Genomic DNA, 26,817 nt, shown 5'->3' with positions numbered 1-26,817 from the left:
ATCATAGTGCCCTTTAATATAGGACCGTTGCATTGTCATTGCAGCGTTGTACTACAGCACTACCATTCAAGACCATGGGGAAGTGTGCAATAGTTTTTATTATAACACGCACACCACAGCCTCCTCGCAGTATCTGTCTGCAATTGCTTTCTCAGTGGGCACCGCAAGCATCAGGCCAGTAGTTAGAGGATAGTGATCTGTCTGGAGCGTTTGATCTAAATTAATGGGATGGAACAGGAGAGGGGGGTGTTTGTGGTTGTTCAGTCTCAATGACCTTATTACAATATATTTTTTTGTACTGTAACCTTTTGTCTTTATTGTTAATTAGTCATTTAGCAGACGCTTTTGTCCTGTGCATCACAACTCCTGCTGTAGTCACTTACAATAGGACCTCGGTTTTATGTCTTCCCAGCTTATCAAGGATATTAGTGCTAGAGCAAAGACTGTCATTCAAAGACAGCTACAAGCATGTGTAGAAATAGTACAGGATTTTACTTTCACTGTCCTTCTAGTGCACTTTACCTCTGATCTCCGTTCCCTTTGCTGCATCAGCTTGACAGGTCTACTCTCCTGACATCCATGCATTTAGTCCCTGCAAGTGGCCACTGACAAATGAGACAACAGTCAGAGACTGCTTGCTAGTCTTAATAGTAATGTGGTCTTTGGGGATGTGGTGTATTTAAACATAAAGGAATCATACAAGCTAAAACTAGCTAATGTAGGGTGACCAGAGTTAGCACTTAAAACTGAGTGCAGCTAATTGTTAATTCTTTGGCGAAGCAGTGGCCCAATGGGACTCTAAATCAAACGGTTATTACAGAAGATCTGGTGTGGACCAAATACACTTTATATTTAGACTTAAAACTGTGCAGACAGTGGCGTGAATAAGTGGTTATCGAACATTTTGGAGCATAAAGCACACGCTCTTACAAATATAAATGGAAGCAGTATAGTTCTACACTGAATAAACATGTAAAGGCAACATATAAAGTGTTGGTCCCGTGTTTCATGAGCTAAAATAAAAGATCCCAGAAATGTTCCATACGCACAAAATGCTTATTTCTCTCAAATTTTGTGCACAAATTAGTTTATATCCATGTTAGTGAGCATTTCTCCTTTGCCAAGATAATCCATCCACCTGACAGGTGTGGCATATCAAAAGCTGATTAAACAGCATGATCATTACACAGGTGCACCTTGTGCTGGGGGACAATAAAAGGCCACTCTAAAATGTGCAGTTTTGTCACACAACACAATGCCACAGATGTTTCAAGTTTTGAGGGAGCATACAATTGGCATGCTGACTGCAGGAATGTCCATCAGAGCTGTTGCCAGATAATTGAATGTTCATTTCTCTACCATAAGCCGCCTCTAACGTCATTTTAGAGAATTTGGCAGTACGTCCAACCGGCTTCACAACCGCAGACCACGTGTAACCACGCCAGCCCAGCACCTCAACATCCAGCTTCTCCACCTGCGGGATCGTCTGAGACCAGCCACTCGGACAGCTGATGAAACTGTGGGTTTGCACAACCGAAGAATTTCTGCACAAACTTTGTCAGAAACCATCTCAAGGAAGCTCATCTGCGTGCTCGTCGTCCTCACCAGGGTCTTGACCTGACTGCAGTTCCGCATCGTAACCGACTTCTGTGGGCAAATGCTAACCTTCGATGGCCACTGGCATGCTGGAGAAGTGTGCTCTTCATGGATGAATCCCGGTTTCAACTGTACCAGGCAGATGGCAGACAGCGCGTATGACGTCGTGTGGGCGAGTAGTTTGCTGATGTCAACATTGTGAACAAAGTGCCCCATGGTGGCGGTGGGATTATTGTATGGGCAGGCGTAAGCTACGGACAACTAACACAGTTGCATTTTATCAGTGACAATTTGAATGCACAAAGATACCGTGACAAGATCCTGAGGCCCATTGTCGTGCCATTCATCTGCCGCCATCACCTCATGTTTCAGCATGATAATGCACAGCCCCATGTCACAAGGATCTGTACGCAATTCCAGGAAGCTGAAAATGTCCCAGTTCTTCCATGGCCTGCATACTCACCAGACATGTCACCCATTGAGCATGTTTGGGATGGTCTGGATTGACGTGTACGACAGCGTGTTCCAGTTCCCACCAGTATCCAGCAACTTCGCACAGCCATTGAAGAGAAGTGGGACAACATTCCACATGCCACAATCAATAGCCTGATCAACTATATGCGAAGGAGGTATGTCGCACTGCATGAGGCAAATGGTGGTCACATGATACAGGCTGGTTTTCTGATCCACGCCCCTACTTTTTTTTTTTAAGGTATCTCTGACCAACAGATGCATATCTGTATTCCCAATCATATGAAATCCATAGATTAGGGCCTAATGTATTTATTTCAATTGACTGATTTCCTTATATGAACTGTAACTCAGTAAATCTTTGAAATTGTTTCATGTTGCATTTATATTTTTGTTCAGTGTGTATAGAGTATTAGTATCTAGGATACAGGAGTTATACAAGGTATGTAACCCAAGGCATCTGCATCTTTTATATGATTGTTCTTATAGAAGAATTAGGGGGACTTGATTGAAGTCTTTAAAATCTTAAAAGGAGTTAACAAAGTTAACGCGAACCAATACTTTAAAACCAGTGCAGAAACCAGAACCAGAGAACACAGTTAAATTAAATGGAGATAGACTTAAGACAGTGGATAAGAGACCCTGCTTCGCACAGAGTGATGAGGGTATGGAATGAGTTACCTAACCATGTTGTTGGATTACCTAACATGTTGTTATATCACTGAGATCCTGACTTGACAAAGTTTTGAGATCAATCAGCAACTAGGAACCAGACGAGCATTGATGGGCAGAATGGCTCCTCTTGTTCATAAATGTTCCTGTGCTGCTATTATGCACAAAGTGGAGCAGAATTTGATTGACTTGCTAGCAGATGATGGGTTCAGATTTGTAGAATTTGATTGGCTTGCTAGCAGATGATTGGTTCAGATTTGTAGAATTTGGTTGGCATGCTGTCAGATGATGGATTCATATTTTGTCTTTTAACACCATCCATTTGACCTTGATGTGACTCAAGATTCCTATTTTCATTGGCATTAGTGAATATCTCTATTTTACTCCTGATTTTCTCCCCAATTTTGAATGCCCAATTATGCTCCCTCACCACAGCAATTCCCCAGGAGAACAGAAGGCCTCTTTAAACCTGGGTGCCCAGCTACCAACCAATGGACAAAGACCAGCCGTGTGTTTGTTGAGCTCATTAGAAGCCGAGCCAGTAGGGCTCCCTCAGGTTTATTGAAGAAAAAAGCAATTTTGCAATCAACAAGGAGGTCTTGGAGACTGGTTCCAGGAACCATGTGCAACACAGGGACTAGGTTGTTCCAGGTTGTGGTTACTAACCGTTCCCCATTTCTGAGTAAATCATGGCCCTGCAGGTTGATGAATTGAAACCCTGTTGAGAAGATTTGTCTGGAGTAGAGAGAAGACAGTGAACCAGACTGGTTATGGATTTCATTCCAGGACAGTGAGACCCATGGGTTTCAAGTGACAGAAAGTGATGCTCCAATGAAAATGTACGGAGGGGATGAAGTTAGTGTGCTGTATATTTTAACCTACTCTTGGTATTCAGTTATTATTGACTGACTGAGCCTTTGCATTCTCCTTTATACTTATTCAGACTATTTCAGAAGACATTTTAAATTCAATGTTCTTGAAGGTGTCTGCTGAAACACACTTTCCGAATTCATTCAGCCGATTACACACAGCCGATTATGTTGCATCCATCCTCTTACAGTAACATGGAGGTGCTGAATTTAGTCCCAAAGTTACAATATTGTAGCCTCGATGTACAAGAACCAGACAAGGTATACCTCAGCTTAACAAACAATAATATCTCTTAATGTGATCTCTGGCACTAAAATTCAGCTAATGTTAAACCTAAAAGTAACTTAAAATAAACATCAAGCATAAAGTGATGCAAAAAAGAACAAGGCGACAGTGATGAATTGGCAGCATTTGGAAGAATATCAAGAGCTCAGAAAGTTTCATGAGCTATAAGAGCTCCCCAGTGGCTCTCCCCTTAAAGGCACTACTGCAAATTGAAGAGGGGCAGGGAGCCCCGCCCCTGTGCGCATTTTGTGTTTTATGTTGTATGTGGTGTTGTGGCGGGCTGGTGAGTGGATAGAGGCCCAGAGACAGTCTGCAGTTCCAAAAAAATACTAATTTTATTATAAATAACACAAAATAAAAGTGCACAAGGGCAAAATAAAGGGATTTAAACACAAAAAAAAAAAACCCAATACAAAAACAAACTGACAAAAACAAGGTTTCCAGGCTGGGCATTGCCTTCACTGGATTCAAATCTCAAAAATACACACAAACCAAACACTACCAACCTGCTTCCTCAACTCCCTCCTCCCAAATGAGAAGCAGAGGCCTCCTTTTATGTCAGGTGGCTGGGCACTGATTGATCGTTAATTAACCTAATCAACTGATCAACCCCAGCCACTTGACAATAATAAACCCAGGCAGGTAGGGGAAATTAACCCCATCCCTGCCAATTTAAAAAGGGCAGAGCTTTGCTCTGCCACACACCTCCCCCCCATGTACAACGTACACCGGCCGCAAATCGGCCAACTCCCCCCCTCCCCCCAAGAGTCCAATTATGCCCCTTGGGTGGGCTGTTATGGTGGGTGGTGGTGGGCGGGGTTGATGTCGGAACCCCCAAGCCTTCTTTGGTTGAGGGGGCCCTGGATCTCCAAGGTAGTACGGCGACGGCGGCCCGGCTCCCTCTGGTGGCGGAGGCGGCGGCGACAGCCCGGCTCCCTCTGGTGGCGGAGGCGGCGGCGGACCCTCGGGAACCCTAGAAAACAAAAAGATGACACCAGCAGTCCCAAGCGATGCGGAGCAGCAGGCAACCCCAGGAGATGCGGAGCAGCAGGCAACCCCACGCGATCCAAATGAGTCATCCCTAAGCGGAGCGGGCGTGGCATCCCTGGGCGGTGCAAGGCAGGCATCCTTGGGCCATAGCTCCTCCCGTCTCTGGCTCTGGAAACGGCGGCTCCTCCCCTCTGGGCTCTGGGAGTGGGGGATCCTCCTCCTTCTCGGGCTCTGGGAGCGGCGGTTCCTCCTCCCTCTTGGGCTCTGGGGGCGGCGGCTCCTCCTCCCTCTCTGGCTCTGGGGACGGCGGCTCCTCCTCCCTCTCTGGCTCTGGGGACGGCTGCTCCTCCTCCCTCTCTGGCTCTGGGGACGGCGGCTCCTCCTCCCTCTCTGGCTCTGGGGGCGGCGGCTCCTCCTCCCTCTCTGGCTCTGGGGACGGCTGCTCCTCCTCCCTCTCTGGCTCTGGGGACGGCGGCTCCTCCTCCCTCTCTGGCTCTGGGGACGGCGGCTCATCCCTCTTTATTGGAGTGACCGGGGCATCTCCCATGTCTACCGCCAGGTAATTAACCACCATGAGGGCAACCTCTGGGAAGGACGCCGGGTGGTGTTGTTCCTCCCACTGTTCCCACCTCTCCCCATCTCGACGCCACAGCATGTTGATAACTATGGGGAGATCATGGACGAGGTCTGCCTCAGGGTGCATCAACCAGTCCCAGATCTCCTGGGACAGTGGTGAAGGTGGTGGTGCTGGAGGTAGTGGGGTGGCCCCTGGTGCCCGGGATGAACACGGCACCTCTTCCTGGGCCTGGTTGTAGGGGCATCGTGCCCAGTTGTGGCCATCCTCCTCACACCGGCCACACCAGTTTGCTGGTGGCACGTCTGGGCAGGACCGCCAACAATGGTCCTCCTTCCCACATCAGGAACAACAGGGGAAGAGGCCTGCCAGGTCCTCCAGCGGCGGCTGCAGCAGCTTACATTTCTTCAGCTGCTGCTTTTCCTGCCTTTGCCGCTGTCTGCTCTTCTTTCCCATAATCCCAAAAAAAAATAATAATAATAATTCTCCCAAAAAATTCAAAAAATAAATAAAAAATACTGCTCTGAGCCTCTAGGTGGCACTGTTCCACTGCTGACACCAAATGTGGCAGGCTGGTGAGTGGATGGAGGCCCAGAGACAGTCTGCAGTTAAAAAAAATACTAATTTTATTATAAATAACACAAAATATAAGTGCACAAGGGCAAAATAAAGGGATTTAAACACAAAAAAAAAAACCCAATACAAAAACAAACTGACAAAAACAAGGTTTCCAGGCTGGGCAATGCCTTCACTGGATTCACAAATCTCAAAAACCAAACCAAACCAACCCAACCCAACCCAACCCAACCTACTTCCTCAACTCACTCCTCCCAAATGAGAAGCAGAGGCCTTCTTTTATGTCAGGTGGCTGGGCGCTGATTGATCGTTAATTAACCTAATCAACTAATCAACCCCAGCCACTTGAACATAATAAACCCAGGCAGGTAGGGGAAATTAACCCCATCCCTGCCAATTTAAAAAGGGCAGAGCTTTGCTCTGCCACAGGTGTGTTTCATGTTGTCTGTTGTCTGGATATAGTGGTACACAGACTATAAATTGGGTTATGTAGCACAAGTGTTTTAATATTTGTATTTAGACATGAGGATGGCACAATCACTTCACGTGCAGATTAAAATGTGTATAGTGTGTGAGCACAGGGAGATTAGTTCATGTGCAGATGTATAGTGATTGACTAGCAACCGAGTCTCAATACAGCTGCATAAAAGAGGCAGTGTTTCACTCACTCGAGGTTGGGTGTTCTTGAGTGGAGAACAGGAGAGAGAGAGGAGAAATTCAATAAAAGTTAAAATAACAATTGCTGTCTGTTCGTCCACTGTTTATTTGTTTGTTTGTTCATTTGGCCTTTGTGCCCTTTATTTTGAGTGTTTTGTTTTGTTCAACCTTTAATATTTTCTGTTTAATAATAAACCGGCACATCAACGCGTCTCATATGCCAGCGCTGTTGTCTGTGTCCACTGTCTTTCGGGTCTGACGTCACAACCACAAGGCATCCTGTGACACATGGTCGTCAGCTTGCTGGTAGCGCTGTTGCTGGTGTTGACTGGGGCCCCCGCAGAGCTCTGTGGGTTGGGGCGTAGTTCACCTGACTGTACTTCAGTCACTTTGTCCACATGGAGGCTGGGCCTCATCCTAGGCTGGGCCCAGTCTCAAAGGTTTAGGAACTTGGTGACATCTGTTACTTAGGTTCTGTGAGTAAAAATTGAGGATGGTTTCAAAGTAACAGAGGTCTTTTATTCTGTTTTGCTGTAGAAGCCCAGGTCCAGACCTAGACCATATATTGGAGCTTTTTTTATGTTTTCTCATGTCCATATCACACCAAATATTGGTAAAGCGCAGCCCTGTCTTGGAGTACTGTTCTGTTTTTAAAAAATATAGGCCTATGTATTAGGGTATTTCTCATAACACATGTTTCTTTTCATTTGCACTTGCTGATCTGCACATGTTACTGTGGGGGTTGTTTAGCTTTTTCTAACTTGGTGTCTCTTCCCTCCACAGCCTATTCGACACCCAGCACCTCTCCTGCACAGAGATTTGTCAGTGTCGGACCACGAGATCCCAGCTTTGTAAATATCCCTCAGCAGCAACAGGTGGGCAGCTTTTTTCCTTTCTTTTTCTCACTCGTTTTTCAATGTCTCGATATGTTTGTTTTTCTCTCCCATGCCTGTGTATTTGTATCATGTAGGAGTGCTAGTGTAACTTTTGTTCATTTTCAAAGTTTTTAGAGGGAATATCTTTTCTACTAGAAACAACATTGCATTCTTTCAAATCCAACGGCAGGCTGACCGGCATGTTCCAAATTACCGTGCAATTCAAGAAACCGAATTCCCCAAATTCTTTTTTTTTTCATTTACGCGAGTTGTGAGGGTATAAATGGGTTACCAAGTCAACCATCAATCGGGATCAATCAACTACAAGGAACTGCACAAGTATTGATAGGCGCACAAAGGGTGCTGTGACACCCACCAGTTCCTTAGTAAACAGCACTTCATTTCAAGTTAAAAAACAAGTTCAAAATCACCCCCACCACAGTTGAAGGCTCATTTTAATAGGAGCGCCTTGAGCATTAGGGGGAAGTCCATAGAGATTTTAGAGTGCTCCCTACAGACGACTGCTGTTGAGGCAGGACCAGCAGAAACCACACCTGGCCGGGGTCACTCCAGGACCTCTTGTGTCTCCGCGGGAGGGAGGGGAGGCTAACCAGCCACCCTTGGGGCCAGATTACATTACCCTGCTCCTTTCATTTTAAATATATGACCCCTATTAAAGCTTGATTTATAGAAGAGTTTAATCAGCATAGCCTCAGAGCCACACTGCCTGCATCCCTTTGAGTTTGGTACGCACTCTGATTTATCTCCCTAGTTCAACAGTTGGGGAGGCTGGGAGAGAGTTATCAATAGTTAGATTGCCTGGCAAACGCTAATGATGGCCATCTGTATATACTTAAATCAATGGAACAGGTTCAGATTCGTAGCTTCCAGAATTTTAAAAAACTCATTTTATTACTCGTTTTATGTGCATGCCTGTGAGCCTGCGTTTAATTCATATACATTTAATAGAAATGTCTATGTGTTATGAATATTATTATCTGAAACAAAAATACATTGGAAATGTGAAAAAAAATACCAAGTTATCAAAAGTGCCCAGCCAAAAAACACAAGCTAAGTTAGAAGAAACGACTGGGGCAACCTTGGCCAGTACCAAACATATATGCACGTGAAAGTCATGTGTGCAAAAGTATGTATGTTCAATGAAAGTGTCATTCATATCAACAACATTTTTTTCACATTAAAATGTGTTTGTTACACATAAATAAAATACATAAAAAATGTTTTGAATTTGCACTATAAACCCTGTGTGAGAATGGAACCAAAGACACGGGTCCAATGCAGCTTGCAATGCAGACGCCCAGCTTTCACAACACAATGTTTGTACTTCCATTTCACAACATTCGAAAGTAGTAAAGCAACAAAGTTACAGTTTTTGACAAGTAACGAGACAAATTTTGTAAATAATGATTATGTATTATCCCGATTGTATTGAAAGCTTTCATCTTTTTTGCAAACTATCATAATAGTCTTGATCCATTCATTTAGTATATTGTAAAGTTCTCATGTTTAAGAAGTAGTACTCAGGGAGACAGTGTTGAATTCTCAAAATGTTTGTTTTATTTGAAACTACAAAGAATTCCTGTCAGGGACAGGAATTCACTGCACCAAAATAATAACCCTAAGTTTTAGTCTTGGCACTATCACTGCATATTCTCTCCGGTCACAGCTCACACGCTCGCTCAGTCGCACCCACAGTTTCTCATTCAAATTCAGGACTGGACTGTCTCCAGTCCCCAGGCTCATGCACCCACTTATTATTATATAACCTCCCTTCATTTCCCACCTCTATCTGGCTCATGTGAACCTTTTTGTTTTATTTTTAAATACATTAATTGTTACATAATTACAATTTAACAACTTTCTTGCAGTTTATGTGATGGACAGAAATAAATAATATATAGTTTATAAGAGAGTAACAAAAATATTTAAACATCTAACCATAACTTAATTTACTGCTGTGTATAAAATCAATTGATGGGGTCCTGGTAAAAGTTACTTTCCTTTAGATAGCATATCCTTGCTTCTTATTACAAACTGAAAACAATTTTCTGAAAACTGAAATGTTTGTGGTTTTCTACCACATCTTTTTTAGAATATAATTTTTCGATGGCGATATTTATCTGAATTATATGGTTTTATAATGTTTTTCTCAGTTGTCAACTGCTGCTGTGGTAAAACCATTCACTGCATTATTTACTTATTCAGGGGTACCAAGATATTTAATGTGCAAAAGGTTTGATTAAATGGGCAAAACATGGCTGTAGTTTGCTATTCCTAAAAATGTTTTTCGGTCACTGCATTTGTGAGACGTGTTGCTTATTAAAATAATTTGCACATATTTGAGAGATATTATCTGTTCAGGGATACCAAGGTATTATATACCAAGTAAGAGAGATGGTTGAGGTGTACAGAGCTCCCTCTTTACCAGGTTTTAGATGACATGATGCCATTCCACTAGGACTTCGACTGGGCAGAACACAAATAGCACTGTCTTGTAACTATGGCATCCAACTGTAGCATTATGAAGGGGGAGTACTGTATTACATAGTAGAATTACATAAATACAGTGGCTCTCAAAAGTATTCACCCCCCCCTTGGACTTTTCCACATTTTATTGTGTTACAACATGGAATCAAAATGGATTTAATTAGGAGTTATTGCCACTGATCAACACAAAAAAAAGTTAATAATGTCAAAGTGAAAAATAAATTCTACAAATTATTCTAAATTAATTACAAATACAAAACAGAAAATAATTGATTGCATAAGTGTAGAGGCACCTTTGGCACATGAGTCTATTTGGATAAGTCTCTGCCAGCTTTGCACATCTGGACACTACAATTTTTGCCCATTCTTCTTTGCAAAATTGCTCAAGCTCCGTCAAGTTGGATGGGGACCTTTGGTGAACAGCAATTTTCAACTCTTTCCACATATTCTCAATTGGATTGAGGTCCGGGCTTTGACTGGGTCACTCCAGGACATTGACCTTTTTGTTTTTAAGCCACTCCAGTGTGGCTTTGGCTGTATGTTTGGGGTCATTGTCCTAATGGAAGATGAATCTTCTCCCAAGTCCCAGGTCTCTTGCAGACTTCAGCAGGTTTTCCTCCAGAATTTCTCTGTACTTTGCTGCATCCATTTTTCCCCCTGTCTTTACAAGCTTTCCATGATGCCTCCACCACCATGCTTCATGGTAGGGATGGTGTTCTCAGGATGATGTGCGGTGTTAGGCTTGCGCCAAACATAGTGCTTAGCATTGAGGCCAAAAAGATCTATTTTGGTCTCATCAGACCATAGAATCTTCTTCCACTTGGTCTCAGAGTCTCCCACATGCCTTCTGGCAAACTCTAGCCAAGATCTGATGTGAGTTTTTTTCAACAATGGCATTCTTTTTTCCACTCTCCCATAAAGGCCAGTTTTGTGAAGCACCAGGGCTATTGTTACCGTATGCACAGTGTCTCCCAGCTCAGCCGTGGAAGACTGTAACTCCTTTAGAGTTGCCATAGGCCTCTTGGTGGCCTCCCTGACTAGTGCCCTTCTCGCCCGGATACTCAGTTTTTGAGGACAGCCTGTTCTAGACAGATTCACAGTTATGCCATATTCTCTCCATTTCTTAATAATGGACTTTACTGTGCCCCGGGGGTATTCAATGCCTTGGAAAGGTTCTTATATCCTACCCCTGATTGGTACTTTTGAAGAACCTTATTCCGGATTTGCTTTGAATGTTCCTTCATCTTCATGATGTAGTTTTTGTTAGGAAATGTACTAAGCAACTGTGGGATCTCCCAGAGACAGGTATATTTAACCTGAAATCAGGTGAAACACCTTAATTGCACACAGGTGGACTCCATTCAACTAATTATGTGACCTCTAAAGACAGTTGGTTGCACCAGAGCTTATTTAGGTGTGTCATAGCAAAGGGGGTGAATACTTATGCAATCAATTATTTTCTATTTTATATTTGTAATGAATTTAGAACAATTTGTAGATTTTATTTTTCACTTTGACATTATGGACTTTTTTGTGTTGATCAGTGGCAAAAACTCCTAATTAAATCCATTTTAATTTCATGTTGTAACACAATAAAATGTGGAAAAGTCCAAGGGGGGGTGAATACTTTTGAGAGCCACTTTATATACACTCTAATTAACTTGAACACATTCTGTTGCGACCCATAGACCATAAGTGTAATTGTAAACTGCCTTTCCAAAACCACATGAGTGTGTTCCCCTTGTGATGCCTTCATCTCACTTATAAACAGTAACACTCTCTCTCCCATAGCTCAGTGAAGAAATACAGCTGTAGCATTGTCTGTCTATGTGATTGTGAGCAGATGTCCCAGCCATGTGTTTGAGGCTGAGGTTTACAACACAAGCCAGCCTTCTCCCTTTTATATAGGGATAAGAACTTATTTTAAAGGCACTGAATTCATTTAGTTAACTAGGGGCCACCAAGCTAAATTGCAAAACATTCACAGCCTGTCAAACCAAAATCAGTTTTGCAAATCTTGGCTGTACCTTGAATGATTTCTAAACATAAGTGTCTCATTGTAAAAAAAAAAAAAGACAATTGTTTGAAAGATCATCTAATCCTGTTGAAAGTTAATATTTTTATTTTGTTATTGGGATAACTAGAGACTAGCATTACACAATAACGAGAGATCTAGCCTACTGTGTGGAAGGTATGTGGCCCCCATAGCTGATTATTTGCTGCACTAAACTCCTATGTCAGTTTGAGTTCTTCAGCAGTTTTGATACTGCAGTGTAAAAAAAGGTGTTCAGTAAAGTGCTACACTGCAATGCAGAATGTAGCTGCAGTCCAAGCATATTCATTCATGACTATACTAATATAAGGAATGCTGGTCCAATTTCAATGAAATTTTCCTGGTCACTTTTTATTTTTAGTTGACTGACTGTTAACAAATAGCTTATGAATTGAGTTGTATTGTTAAAGTGATTGTAGCTGACAAAGTAATTCCACAACCCATACCTGGTGTGCACTTCCATTCATTATATAGGGCTCACATATGGAGCAGTGTTTATAGTAAACATGTATTTAAATTTTAAAACATAAATGTCTAATTTTGGTATCTTGTCACTTCCTGTGTGGCACGTCACATGACCTGAGTGCAGCAGTGTTGTGAAGCTAAGCAGTGATTCAGCACCAGGAAACAGAAGCGACTTCGATTGTTTTTTTTTATCTGCAGAGCTTAGAGAAACTCAATGGAAAAATAGTGTGACCAGTCATAACAGTGCTAGTGCTAATAACAGTTAAGAAAAAATATTTGAAATGCTCCTTTCATATTGGTAGTTTCCTCCACCCTGGAATTAACCTGTGAAGTCCCCACCTGGGGAGTAGTATGCTAACCGGTATACCACTTAGCTGTTTAGGGACAGAAGGAACACAATGTCCTGGGGCTGTTCAAGGGGTGTGCGGCTGTGTTAAATCATTGCAAAGGAAGAGAGATGGAGCTTCTCAGACAGATATATGCTACTGCTTCTCCCCCATTCATCTTAGCTGATTGTTTTCAGTGAGGATAGTGGTGTATTGGATTAGTCTGTCCCATGCCTGCTGCAGGTCCATGCGATCGATTTATTGACCATGTCAAGGCTGTAAGCAACTGTAGAAGAATGGAGAGGGGTGGGGTGGAGTGGAGGGGGGTTGGGGGGTGGTGGGCTGTGTGCCTGCCTTCCCCTCTCACATCACTGGCATGATGTTTCAGTCTTCCTTTAAATCTATACATTTTTATTTGTTTACTCAGCAAAAACCTTTTTGCTTCCCCTAATCAGGCCCTTTGTGCATTATTAATTGCACCTGCTTTGGGATCAACAGAAACAGACTAGGTCATTTATAGGGCATTGGTCTCTGCTGCAGGTGAAAAGGTTATGTATCCTTCCCTCAGAGGGAGGGGGTGAGCAGATAGCCAGCTAAAGCTTTTCTTTTTTTTTTCAATGCTCTGGAATTTTCCTGTACTGTACTTGGTCCCCCCTTTGAAAGAAGGCACGTACAGACTGTACTTTCCAGTCTGGTTTACTTAATTGTACCCAAGCTTTTAGTGTATGCGTGTTATATATTTAATTAACAGAATTTTCTGCAGACATAAAAAATGGAGGGATTGATACCGCTGGAGCCAATAATTGATTTTGATATACAGTATGCAGGGTGCAGGAGTGGTGTTGTGGGGTGAGACGAGGTCACAATGCAGTGATTGATATTGATATACAGTATGCGGGGTGCAGGAGTAGTGCTGTGGAGTGAGACGAGGTCACAGTGCAATGATTGATATAGATATACAGTACGCGGGGTGCAGGAGTGGTGCTGTGGAGTGAGACGAGGTCACAATGCAGTGATTGATATTGATATACAGTATGCGGGGTGCAGGAGTAGTGCTGCGGAGTGAGACGAGGTCACAGTGCAATGATTGATATTGATATACAGTATGCGTGGAGCAGGAGTGGAGCTGTGGAGTGAGACGAGGTCACAGTGCAATGATTGATATTGATATACAGTATGTGGGGTGCAGGAGTGGTTCTGTGGGGTGAGACGAGGTCACAGTACAATGATTGATATTGATATACAGTATGCGGGGTGCAGGAGTGGTGCTGTGGGGTGAGACGAGGTCACAGTACAATGATTGATATTGATATACATTACGCGGGGTGCAGGAGTGGTGCTGTGGAGTGAGAGACGAGAGCTGCAGTGCAGCAGGCAGTGGGCTTTAGAGGCTGGAATTCAGGTTGGGTTCCTGTAGCTCCTCATTATTGAGATAACTGCACTGCAGTGCATGAAAATGGCTTTTTAAGTAGTTTCATATGTAATTGTATTTGCTTTTTCGCTTTTACCATTGGATGGTGTTTGCAGTAAATTTGAGTGCTTCTGGGTGCTGTTGCTCCCACATTGAGTTCTCATGTTTCTCTAAATCTGCCTTTACCTAGCTTTGTGCTTGTATCCTATGTACTGAGACTAAGCTGTGTTCTTCATTCAATTCAAATCATGTAACAATGACTGTTCAACTCTGCCAGCCCCACCTACTGTACATATATTTAGATAGAGAGAGGTGGTGGGGCTGATAGAGTTGAACAGTTCCATTATAGCTTGAATGGAATGAAGAAGGCTGTTAGTCCCACCACTTAGGATTGTGCTTTCATAACTGCTGTTATCTGTATTATGATATTCTGTATTATGATATTCTGTAATGTGATATTTTATAATGTGATAATTTGTAATGTAATATTTTATAATGTGAAACTTTGTACTGTGATATTTTGTAACAATTGTAAGTCACCCTGGATAAGGGTGTCTGCTAAGAAATAAATAATAATAATAAAGTAATAATTCTGCAGACAAGCTCAAAGCCAAGTAAGGACAGATTTAGAGAAAAAATGTAAGAACTCTATGTTGGAGCAACAGAACCTGAACAATGTAATTACTTGACAAATGCTAGTGCTAGTGCAGTTGGCACTGTTCATGTATTTAATTATATTAATTGCTGAGTCAGTACCATGGTCCAAAATCACTTCCTCAATCCTTGAGTGCCTGCCTGGGGGTGACCTACAGCACAGGAAGGGTAAATTGCCAGGAAGCAGCATTTTAATATTGTTATGTTTGTTTTACTTGAAATTCACTCTATAAGTAAAGTGAAAAAAAAAATAAAAAATTCTGACCAATATTAAGGAGACCTGTGGTAATGTTGCTAAGGATAATAACTGGATTGCCAAATATTGTGCTTTTTAGTCCATAGAGGATTGAGCTGTGGACTATTGAAATAGACAACAGAAACTAAACATGACTTTCAAGCTTTAAGGAGACTTTTGAAAAAATGTACTTTTTGCAGTTTTAGTGAAAATAATTTGCTGATATTTTAAGGTTTTTTCTGCATCATTTTTAATTACAAACCATTTAACGTAAAGGTTGGTGATGGGACCCAAACTGAACAGAGTTGAAATGTTTCAGACAATATCACTGCCTAAGGAGGGGAATAACCAATGCTGTCTCTGTAAAGCATTCCTGGGTCTCTCTGTGGTAACACCATGAGGGAGGGAGGGAGAGAGGACAGATAGTATCGCTGCCAAAGGATGGGAAAAATAACCAAGGCTGTCCCTGTAAAGCATTCCTGTACCTCTCCCTGGTAACACCATGAGGGAGGGAGGGAGGGAGGGAGGGAGGGAGAGAGAGAGGAAAGACCTGGGGCAGAGCTGGTTTGAAGCAGACTGCATGGAAATGAGAGTGAGGGTGGCAGCCACATGGCCAAGACTCCTGGGGTCAAAACACAAACTCCTGTTCCCTGAGCGAGAGACCCTGCCAGCGAACAGCCTGGCTTCAAGTCCTTTGAACACAGGCTTTCCATACGCCCTGTTTACTGATTAGGAAAAGGGGAGGACTGCATGTTTAAGAGGGCCCAAAGATTAGTGTTTCTCAAATTAGAAATATTGAAATGCTTCGGTGTAGATATAGTGCTAGCAGTGTTTTGTAGGCATTAACCCTTTGCTGACCAGTGTCCAGTATATTTGAAATTGGGAAAGGGCACAGGGTAGTAAAGGGTTACAGTTAAATAGCAGTTTTACACACCTTTGTTTCAAAAGCTTGTCTGACTCTTAAGCCACTTAACCCTCCTATTAGGTTTCGGATCTATTTGACCCCACTCTAGTTTCCAATTAGCTTAAATGCTATTTTTCTTTTCATTTTCTGTATACTATTTTATGACTTTTCCTAAGTTGGGGTCATGAACTTATACACAGAAAACAGACTCTTTCAGATGTTTATTTTTTTTAGAACAGGTCATATATACAAATAAGATGTTTCAGGTCCCTGTGACCCGTGGCATTTATCTATGTAGATTTGTGTGCAGGAATAAAACAAACTTCTTCAATTTGTTATTTTATTATTATTATATGTGTATTATTATCTCTGGAAATGGCTGCACCTGTCTGGAGATATTTATAAACAAAAAAAAAAACAACAATATACAGCTCTGGAAAAAATTAAGAGACCACTGCAAAATTATCAGTTTCTCTGGTTTTACTATTTATAGGTATGTGTTTGGGTAAAATGAACATTTTTGTTTTATTCTATAAACTACTGACAACATTTCTCCCAAATTCCAAATAAAAATATTGTCATTTACAGCATTTATTTGCAGAAAATGACAACTGGTCAAAATAACAAAAAAGATGCAGTGTTGTCAGACCTCGAATAATGCAAAGAAAATAAGTTCATATTCATTTTTAAACAATACAATACTAATGTTTTAACTTAGGAAGAGTTCAGAAATCAATATTTGGTGGAATAACCCTGATTTTCAAGCACAGCTTTCATGTGTCTTGGCATGCTCTCCACCAGTCTTTCACATTGATGTTGGGTGACTTTATGCCACTCCTGGCGCAAAAATTCAAGCAGCTCGGCTTTGTTTGATGGCTAGTGACCATCCTTCTTCCTCTTGATCACATTCCAGAGGTTTTCAATGGGGTTCAGGTCTTTAGGGTCTTTAGGTTTTAGGGAGCTCCTCAAAATTCCTTGTTTAGAAAGATATCAATGCTTGCGAGTGAGTAGCTGTCTGCCGCATGGGTGCGTATAGTCACTGCTGAGTAACACGCAGGAGATCAAGATGGAGGTTGAAGTTGATACGCCCTGCATGCGAACAGGATTTATTGACATATCAACACACTGAACAGCTCACGTGACACTACCAGCAATGGTAGCGCACTGAGCACATGCAACAAGGTGAACGGATAAACTGCAGCGTCCAAAATACAGTGGTGCCTTCATTGCTAGGAGACATCTGTGCGCATTGGGCATCTTATACATTTTGCATAGCATAAACAACAAATTATACCAAATGATGGCTAGAAGTAAAGGAAAAGCAAAAGGGTTCATATACACATTTCATTCATTCTTTACTCCAGTTGTTAGTTATATGTTGTTTATTGGACCCCAGGTTACCAGGAAAGTCAGTTTTCCAACGTGTCCTTATGAGGGTTAATAGCACTCCAGTTAATTTCACTCTCCGTTTAATATCACCACATTGAAATGCCCTGACAAAATATAATGGAAGTCGATGGGGACAGGCTTCTGATAATATCACTTTGGTCATTCTCACACTATTGTGAACTGTACATTAATTCATTGTGTTCACCGCTCATATCAATTATTGTTTCTTTTCTTGTAAGTATTAAATATGTTTTAGAAATCTGCACAGCACAAGGGGCCACCTTACACACTGTACTTGCTTAGCAGTTATCTTGTATTCAGCAGTTAAGGGACTTGCCTTGGCATGATAAGGTGCTTTTACAAGTATATTAACGTCTACATATTCCTAGCAGCACATGCAAATGCAGTTGTGAAGATAGGACTGTGTGTGTTACAGTGATGAGGTTCTGGTGAGACTGCACTTCTAGCACATCTCCAGCTCCACTCACCACAGTACCACACCAAACAATGGAGTTTATAGCACTGGGGCAGCCTGCTGGTTTGAGTGCAGTTAGCTTTCCTAGACTTGTGTGCAGTGTTCAAACAGATCAAATATATCATTACAGGACAGGATATCGGGTGCAAAATGTTGCTACTTTTCCTTTCAGAAATGTACACACCCTTAGTTTGATGACAAGTTTTTGTGTGTAATGGAAATGCTCCTTTTCAGGATACGCATTGAGGGAGAGGCTGGGGTTTGATGGAGTCGCTGCTGCGGGTTGTGACTAGTAGATTCGTTATACACTGAGGGAGAGGCTCCTGTTTGATGGAGTCGCAGCTACGGGTTGTGACTAGTAGATTTGTTACATATTGAGGGAGAGGCTCCTGTTTGATGGAGTCGCAGCTACGGGTTGCAGCCAGTAGATTCATTACACATTGAGGGAGAGGCTGGGGTTTGATGGAGTCACTGCTGTGGGTTGTGACTAGTAGATTTGTTACAGCCCTGTTCGGCTTCTTGGATTGTTTTTCTTCATTTCTATGAAGTTTAGGTTGATATATTAGGACTGTCATTTCTCCTATAGCCAGCAGGGGGTGTTGCTTAGACTTTTTGTTTATATTAATTTAATTTGATTAGTTATTCATACAGCAAATGGCGAAACATCAGATCAAAACCTGTCATAGCTAACCCTTTGAATTGCAGTTTCTTCAGATTATTGACTGCAGTTAGTTTATGTTCCTTTTAATTGGCTTTGGCTGTAGTAAGACAGACAGAAACACATGTCATTTATATCAATATTAAAAACAGAATCTAAAAAGGGGGTTACAGTTTTCTCACATGGTGGTAAAACATTTGTGTATGTTTTAAACCTGGTCATTTGCATGATGAGATTAATCTGGGTTATCCTTGTAAATTCAAATGAGTGCTCTAACCAGACTTGCTTCATATCATCTTCATTATTTTAGTGTTTCATTCCCTATCTGCTCTGTGTCTATCATTCTCTGTGGATTATTCTAATATTCCATTCCATACCTGTTCTGTGTGTATCATTTTCTGTGGATTATTCTAATATTCCATTCCCTACCTGCTCTGTGTATATCATTCTCTGTGGATTATTCTAATATTCCATTCCCTACCTGTTCTGTGTCTATCATTCTCTGTGGATTATTCTAATATTCCATTCCCTACCTGTTCTGTGTCTATCATTCTCTGTGGATTATTCTAATATTCCATTCCCTACCTGTTCTGTGTCTATCATTCTCTGTGGATTATTCTAATATTCCATTCCCTACCTGTTCTGTGTGTCTATCATTCTCTATGGTTGTTTCTGCTTAGTCATTATCTACCTGGCTTACTTACTATTCCACCATAATGTCCTTTTAAACCCCTTTGTGCAGTAGCTACATTTCTGAATAAAGGTCACACGTACAGCTGCACTAGGGGCTGTGCAGCTGTACTTTCTGTACCCAGACTGTGTTTTTGTAGATTTTCCATTTCCAAGTACCTACCATCTGAACTGGATAATTATTAGTGTGTTTAATATACCAGTATGTGTGTTCTTAATCATAATGTTTTACTGGGTCTATATGGTATAGCAGATGTGGGTGTCTGCCATATTAATAGTCACCAGCAGTCTCTGAGCAAGCCTAAGCAAGGTAGAATGTCTGTAATCAGGTATAAATTGGCAATTAGTGCAGTGCACAGGTCCCCACTGAAGAGGTGGGCTTAATCAAACTCACTCTTTCAGGGGGGAGAAATTACCTACTGTATGCACTCCCCTAGTGGTCACTCTTGATACTGGAATTAAATTTCTTGTTGCGCAGTCATGTGCCAAAGGTAAACAGTCTGGTGATTTCATTATCCCCCGCCAGTGATGGGTTCCCCAGTGACAGGGATGTAGTGGAGGCTACAGTACGTATATACATTCTGCATGAAACTTGGCTACAGTACTATATACACTCTGCATGAAACTTGGTATTAACACAATTTAGCAGAGCTGGAGAGTGTAGCATAGTAACCCAATCTGGGGATGTATGACAGTGCATGCACACCCATTTCTAGATGTGTCATTGTATACTTGTCTGTACTGTGTTGATATATGCCATGGCCATTCACTTTCTAATCAAACTAATAGCTCCATTTTTTTTTTTTATTTACGGCCATGATGGGGGATGGATGTTACTTACAAGCTTGTTTTGCAAACAGATAAGACATTACGAACACGCATAGTGGTGTAATAAACTGGTACTATTGTAGTTTTCGAAAATCCGACCTTTCACTTTAAACAAACTCCTATGAAAATGAACACAGTGTGGTGAACACCCCTTGGAGACCAGTAAAGCAGGGCCCTGATTTAATGGTATTTTATAAGCAGGCTGTGCTGGGATGGCTCTGTTTCAGTGATTTAATGGTATTTTATAAGAAGGCTGTGCTGGGCTGGCTTTGTTTGAATGGTTTAATGGCATTTTATAAGCAGGCTGTGCTGGGATGGCTCTGTTTGAATGGTTTAGTGGTATTTTATAAGCAGGCTGTGCTGGGCTGGCTCTGTTTGAATAGTTTAATGGTATTTTATAAGCAGGCTGTGCTGGGATGGCTCTATTTGAATGGTTTAATGGTATTTTATAAGCAGGCTGTGCTGGGATGGCTCTGTTTGAATGGTTTAGTGGTATTTTATAAGCAGGCTGTGCTGGGCTGGCTCTATTTGAATGGTTTAATGGTATTTTATAAGCAGGCTGTGCTGGGCTGGCTCTATTTGAATGGTTTAATGGTATTTTATAAGCAGGCTGTGCTGGGATGGCTCTGTTTAAATGGTTAAATGATATTTAATAAGCAGGCTATGCTGGGATGGCTCTGTTTGAATGGTTTCATGGTATTTTATAAGCAGACTGTGCTGGGTTTGCTCTGCTTGAATGGTTTAATGGTATTTTATAAGCAGGCTGTGCTGGGCTGGCTCTGTTTGAATGGTTTAATGGTTTTTTATAAGCAGGCTCTGTGCTGGGCTGGTTTGCATTACATGAGACGAATTCCTTTGAGATGACACACATCTGCAGGCACTTTATGAAACCCTTAGTCAGCACTTTTGTTCGTGATTTGATTACTTGTTCCATTGACAAGGAGTAAAAGGAAAAGCAAAGATCCTTTCCTGCAGAGTGTGTGTGTGTGTGTGTTTCACCCCCCCCCCCTTGCTGCCCCTGTTTTAATGCGAGTTTCACCTTGGAGATTTTCAGTGAGGACAATGGGACCATTAAGACTGCAGAAACCATGTGTACATTCTGTACATACTGTACTGTGGGTACAGTCTTGTGTTCTTCACTACAAGAGATTAAAAGTCTGTATTCAGAAGGTGTGTCTTGAAAAGTTTAGATTTTGGGCTTTCCTAACCTAGTGTTCTTTAGAGCTGTAACACTAATATGGCAATACAATAATTAAGGGCACAAGGTAAGCTACAATTACAAAATGAATGAAGGTGTTAGTCAGCCTGTTTTTAGAGGGCCAGTGGGAGCATTTTAAGACTAACTTCTTTTGTCATTCTAATAGCTTTCAACATGTATACAGACAGTGAAAGCGGGTAGGGTTGGCAGAGACAGGTTACATTGAGTGGAATTCAGCCCAGACACTTAGGATTCTCCTGACAAGCTTGAAACAAGCTCAAAGCAAACTCAAATGTTTGGGGTAACACTTTTTAATAATGTCCTTTAGATTTTACTGTGGGACCGTTGGATACCACACCCCCACCCTAGAATCTAGCCTGAGTATATAGATGCATTCTAGAGCAGATGAGACTTTCAAACTAGCCTGAATATATAGATGCATTCTAAAGCAGATGAGACTTTTAAACCAGCCTGAATACAGAGATGCATCTAAAAGCAGATGCAACTTTTTTCCAGGAAAGATGAAACTCAAAAGTGCTGATTTTGCTTTTGACTGCTTGATACAATAACAGCAGAGGTTGTTTCAGGTCTGGTTTTCATTGGGAAGGAGGGGAGTTTAACCAGAAAGCCACAAAAAGAAGCATTTCTTTCTTTTCCTGTCTCTTTAATGAGATCCAGAAGGGTGCATTCAGAATTGTGGTTATGGCTCACTTTTCCACTGTGAGGAGTGAGGAGGTGGGGACTGCACTTCTTGTTTTTTTTATGTGATAGAGATTAGGTGCAAGTTGTGTTCAAATGAGTACAAACCAGTTCTTTAAAATCTCTATTAACTTTAATTCTGGCCCCATTTTATTGTGCTTTCGATTGTGGTTTTACATCAGTTCAAATACAGGATGTATTTCAAATACAACGCAATAGATAAAGTGCCTCCTGGATCTGTAAGTCACATGGTCTGGCAGCAGTGAGAATGAACTTCAGCACCAAGTCATCATCCCCAAGCAGCATCAGCAACGTTTCACCTGCTGTGTTTTGTTTTCGATATCTGCATAAGACGATTGAGGATTATGTTATAGTGCTAATGTACAGGTAAACATGCCAATATAAAGGCAAACCAGTTTTTCACTACCTGCTATAATAAAAAAGACAAGTCGTTCACTGCAAATCATATTATTTTACAACTGTATTAAATTATTCATAGAATGTAAGAGAAACCAAAGTGCAGAGATAAAAACCAGACTTCTGCGGTGATGCTTGTAACAGCTTTTCTGACAAGATAAAGAACGGCTCCCCATGTGACCAGAAAGAGGCAGGAAGTTTTGTAAAGAGACCATATTGCTTTCTTTATACGGGTCACACAGTGCTCCAACATTTATTTGTACAATATTTCTCAGTTGAGATATTTGTATATGACTGTAACACACATCAAAGGCACTGATAAGGTTCAAAGACGTGGCTAATGCCCTGCCTTTCCCAGCAGGGCACCTTGCAGTGAGATTGCCTGGCCAAAGGTCGCTACAGGGGCCATAAGATATGGCGAGCTGAACTGAATGTTGGTATAGAGTATATCTTGAATGGAATTTCTCCTGTCTGGTTCAGTGGAGGCCAAACAATGAATATAATAAATAAACCCTTCTCATACTGTTTTAAATGGAACATGACTGTGGAACAATGATGCTTAGAAAAGAAAAGAAATGCTGCTATCAATAAAGAAACATTAAGGTATTTTTTTCTACCCCTACTAAAAACACACACACACACACACACACTCACACACTCACACACACACACACACACACACACACACACACACACACACACACACACACACACACACACACACACACACACACACACACACACACACACACACACACACAGACACACACACACACACAAACGGTAAACAAATAAACGTGCAACACTGACTATGTACATGTAACACCCCCAAAGAGACAGGAGCCTCAATCTAGCAAGTAAATTACAAACTAATGTACACACACATAGTAAGCACATTTTATTTTATGCTACAGTTCTGAAAGAAAATCCAAGATAAACTATGTACAGAACAACAGTCCTTCTGAAGTTCTTAGGTGGTTTTGTTGTTTTGTTTTCAGTTCAATTGTAATTCCTGTACTCAATCCCCTTCAAATAAAAACAGCATGCTTACTATCTATGAATTTAGTTTCGGTTTCTGTTGCAGAGAAATTACAACAGACTTCTACACTACACACTACACACTACACACTACTATACTACACACTACTACACTACAACAGACTACTACATTACACACTACAGACTACTACACTACACACTACTACACTACACTTAGGGTGCCCACCCATCCCTAATTGGACGGGACAGTCTCCAAATGTAAAGATCAAGTCTCAGGCTAAAAGCCTCCTGGACAGAATTTGTCCCAGATTCCTAGACACGGTGCAATCTTACAGCTTAGCCCCGCCTCTTTCACATTATTTTGCAATGCCTTACACAGCATCTGAATGATTGACATTTTGGATAGCCAATCTAAGACATAAAACTATATATCCCCACTATCATGTGACTTTTTACACTCACATCACATGTTTCCAACAGCCTGACACTGGTCTGCTTTGGCAAACAAAATACAATTTGTAGAATATTTTTATTTCAGTGTTTTCTTTGTTTATGCAAAATGGCTGACTCTAAAAGTTGAAACACTGATAGTGATACGTCAGTAAAAGAAGGAGTACCCTACAAGGCCTACTACACCTAATTGCAAATTCAGAGAGGAATGGGTTGTAACGGCCATACAGGTAGATTAGGAAAAGTGTAAATGATTTTATACATTGTGTAGAAAAGATTTTAGAATTGGAAACTGAGGTTAAAACGATATTAAGAAGTTAATAAGTTTATATTTAATTTTTTTGTAAATGTTATTAAATATACAGCATAAAAGGCGACCAGATTTTGAAGTCCTTAAACTGGGACAATATGGAAATATTGTGAAGAAGGTTTTTATTTTCACTTCGGCAATGTTTGATCTTTTTTCAAAGTATTTAATTTCTTACCATTTAATATAACATGGTACAGGTAGTGGACAAAAAAATGGAAAGACCAATGTAAAGTCACTTACTAATAGTTGGGCCACCGCTTGCAGCCAGTACAGCCTGTATGTGCCGTGGCATAGAGTCTACCAGCCTCTGGAATTCTGCAGGAGGGGTGTGGCACCATTCTTCCACGAGAAATTCAATCAACTCATGCCTAGCTGATGGAGGTGGAAAACGCTGTCTCAGGTGTCGTTCCAGAATATCCCACAAATGCTTGATTGGGCTCAGATTTGGTTATATATGGATAACATCAGTGTCATGCTCATCAAACCATTGGTCAACCACACATGCTCTGTGGATGGGGGCATTGTCATCCTGGAAGACACACCCCCTCAGTACCATAAGTAGCGATTAACATTGAACTTGTCTTCTAAGGGAATGAGTGCACCCAAACCATGCCAAGAAAATGCGCCTCACAACATTACGGAACCACCAGAACCCTTCACTGTTGAAACCAAGCACCAAGCACTTGGCGCCACACGTGCACCCGTCCATTTGTTGAGAACATGGAGAAGGATGAGTCTTCTGACCATATCACATTTCACCGTTGCTCAGTATTCCATTGCCTGTGCTCTTTGCACCACTGGACTCACAAACGTGCATTGCCAGGTGTGATGAGCGGTTTGTGCACTGCAACCCAATTATGGTATCCTGCTCTGTGGAGTTCTCACGGACCGTTTTTGATGAAACTGGCTGCTCGCACCCCAGGTTGAAATTTGCAGTCAATTAATCTGCAGTTGCTCGTCTGTTTTGCCTTACACTTCGAATTAATGCACGGATATCACGATCCTGGAATATGCGCTTCCGCTCACTGTTACCCTTTGCTGATGATGTCTTTCCCTCAGAGTGCCATGCCGACATTACCTTAGACACCGTTGCTCGTGAAACATCAGCAAGTTGAGCTGTCTTGGTCACTGAAGCTCCCGCTCCAACAATTACCCGTCTTTCAAAGTCACCGAGGTCTCCTCTTACAGCCATGCTAGCCATAATTATAGGCAACCAGGGACAGATTCCTAATAATGTGACATGACAGCATTGATTTCCACAATTGTCACCTATAACTACACACAAACAAAGTTGTTTGCATGCAAATATACAAATATCATTGATGAAGACAATAATTCCAACACAATGGAAGGGTACCTCTATGAGCCGTTATTGTTAGACTGTAGTAGTCTAACCTCTTCAGTCAGCAAGAGTGATGATTCAGATGAGGATAGCCGCCAGTTCGTTTTAGCAACAGTCAGTGGATAAACCCACCCACAATTCTCTGTGACTGGTTGCAAAAATGAACGTTGACTGTTCAGTGATTCTCCAGATTTGCACAATGCTGTACAGTTGGTTTTTAATGCTACTGATCATTCAGCCTTCTTTAGTCACATCAAGTGTCATTGTACTGTAATAAGTTAGATATGGTAGAAAAACATGGAAGCCTGCATACAAATACAATGCTGTGGGGAAAATAATGGGATGAAATAAGCTTCCCAAGAAAGGTTCTGGGGACACGGGGACCAGTGTTCCAAAAGTGGGACTATCGCATTCAAAACGGGACATTAGGTCACTGTAACTGTCCCATTTTTGCATTTTGAAAAGATGGTCACCCTAACTGTCCTGTTTTTGCATTTTGAAAAGATGGTCACCCTGACTACACTTGGTCTCTGTTTACAAGCTATGCTTAAGACTTGCACTTCCTGTAACATCTGGAAGGCAAGGCAGGCATAATGAGAATGGAAGTATTCTGCTAGGTCCAATTCTTCTGATGCACTGAAATTGCTTTGCGACTCGTGTAAGACCAAAAGATAATTCTACATGTGGAATAATTCCTACAAAATCATTTCATTTCAATAGTTAAAAACAAGTGTGGAATATTTTAAATAAGCACCATAAAGTGCAGTACCCCTCCAAGCCTGTAGGTAGCGCTGTCTGTCAGCACCTGCAAGATAAATACTTAGTGGTGATCCATGAAAAAATAGCCCTACAAATGAAAACGTCATGAGTGAGAAATACTGCATACACTATCAATCACACTGAACATCCTGGGCAGCAGCTTTAGTGCATAACTGGTTCTTCAGGTTTTGCCAGAGTCATTTTTCCAGTTACAGTAGGTGATTTATATTGCATTTGCTCCTCCTTGTAACCAAAAGCCCATAGTAGAATGCTTACTGTTTGAGAAAGGTGACTTAGTGAGAACTACATGCAGGATTTATTGTACTTAAAGACATGCATATGAATATATATTTCTTACCTGTTCAATATCCTGTTTCTCAGATTATTATTTATTTGGTTTACGAAATTATTTTTCAATCATGTCTCTCTCCTGAAAGCTGAATTTTTCAGATTATTATTTAACTGGTTTACTAAATAATTT

The 26,817-nt window shown here is 41.5% G+C and overlaps 1 protein-coding gene across 14 annotated transcripts in view; it reads left to right on the top strand.

The window, feature by feature from the left end:
* The window catches only part of nfia (nuclear factor I/A), a 367,146-nt gene that overhangs the window by 331,687 nt on the left and 8,642 nt on the right, over positions 1 to 26,817 (top strand). For all 14 annotated transcript variants that reach the window (XM_041277571.1, XM_041277572.1, XM_041277574.1 and 11 more), the window contains one exon: positions 7,475 to 7,566. In XM_041277571.1, coding sequence (XP_041133505.1) covers positions 7,475 to 7,566 — 92 coding nt within the window. The remainder of the gene's footprint in view (positions 1 to 7,474; positions 7,567 to 26,817) is intronic.

The sequence above is a fragment of the Polyodon spathula genome, chromosome 18 (assembly GCF_017654505.1).
Source record: "Polyodon spathula isolate WHYD16114869_AA chromosome 18, ASM1765450v1, whole genome shotgun sequence".
Taxonomy (NCBI): domain Eukaryota; kingdom Metazoa; phylum Chordata; class Actinopteri; order Acipenseriformes; family Polyodontidae; genus Polyodon; species Polyodon spathula.
The sequence above is the reverse complement of the archived record's forward strand: the minus strand, read 5'-3'. Positions and strand labels throughout refer to the sequence as shown.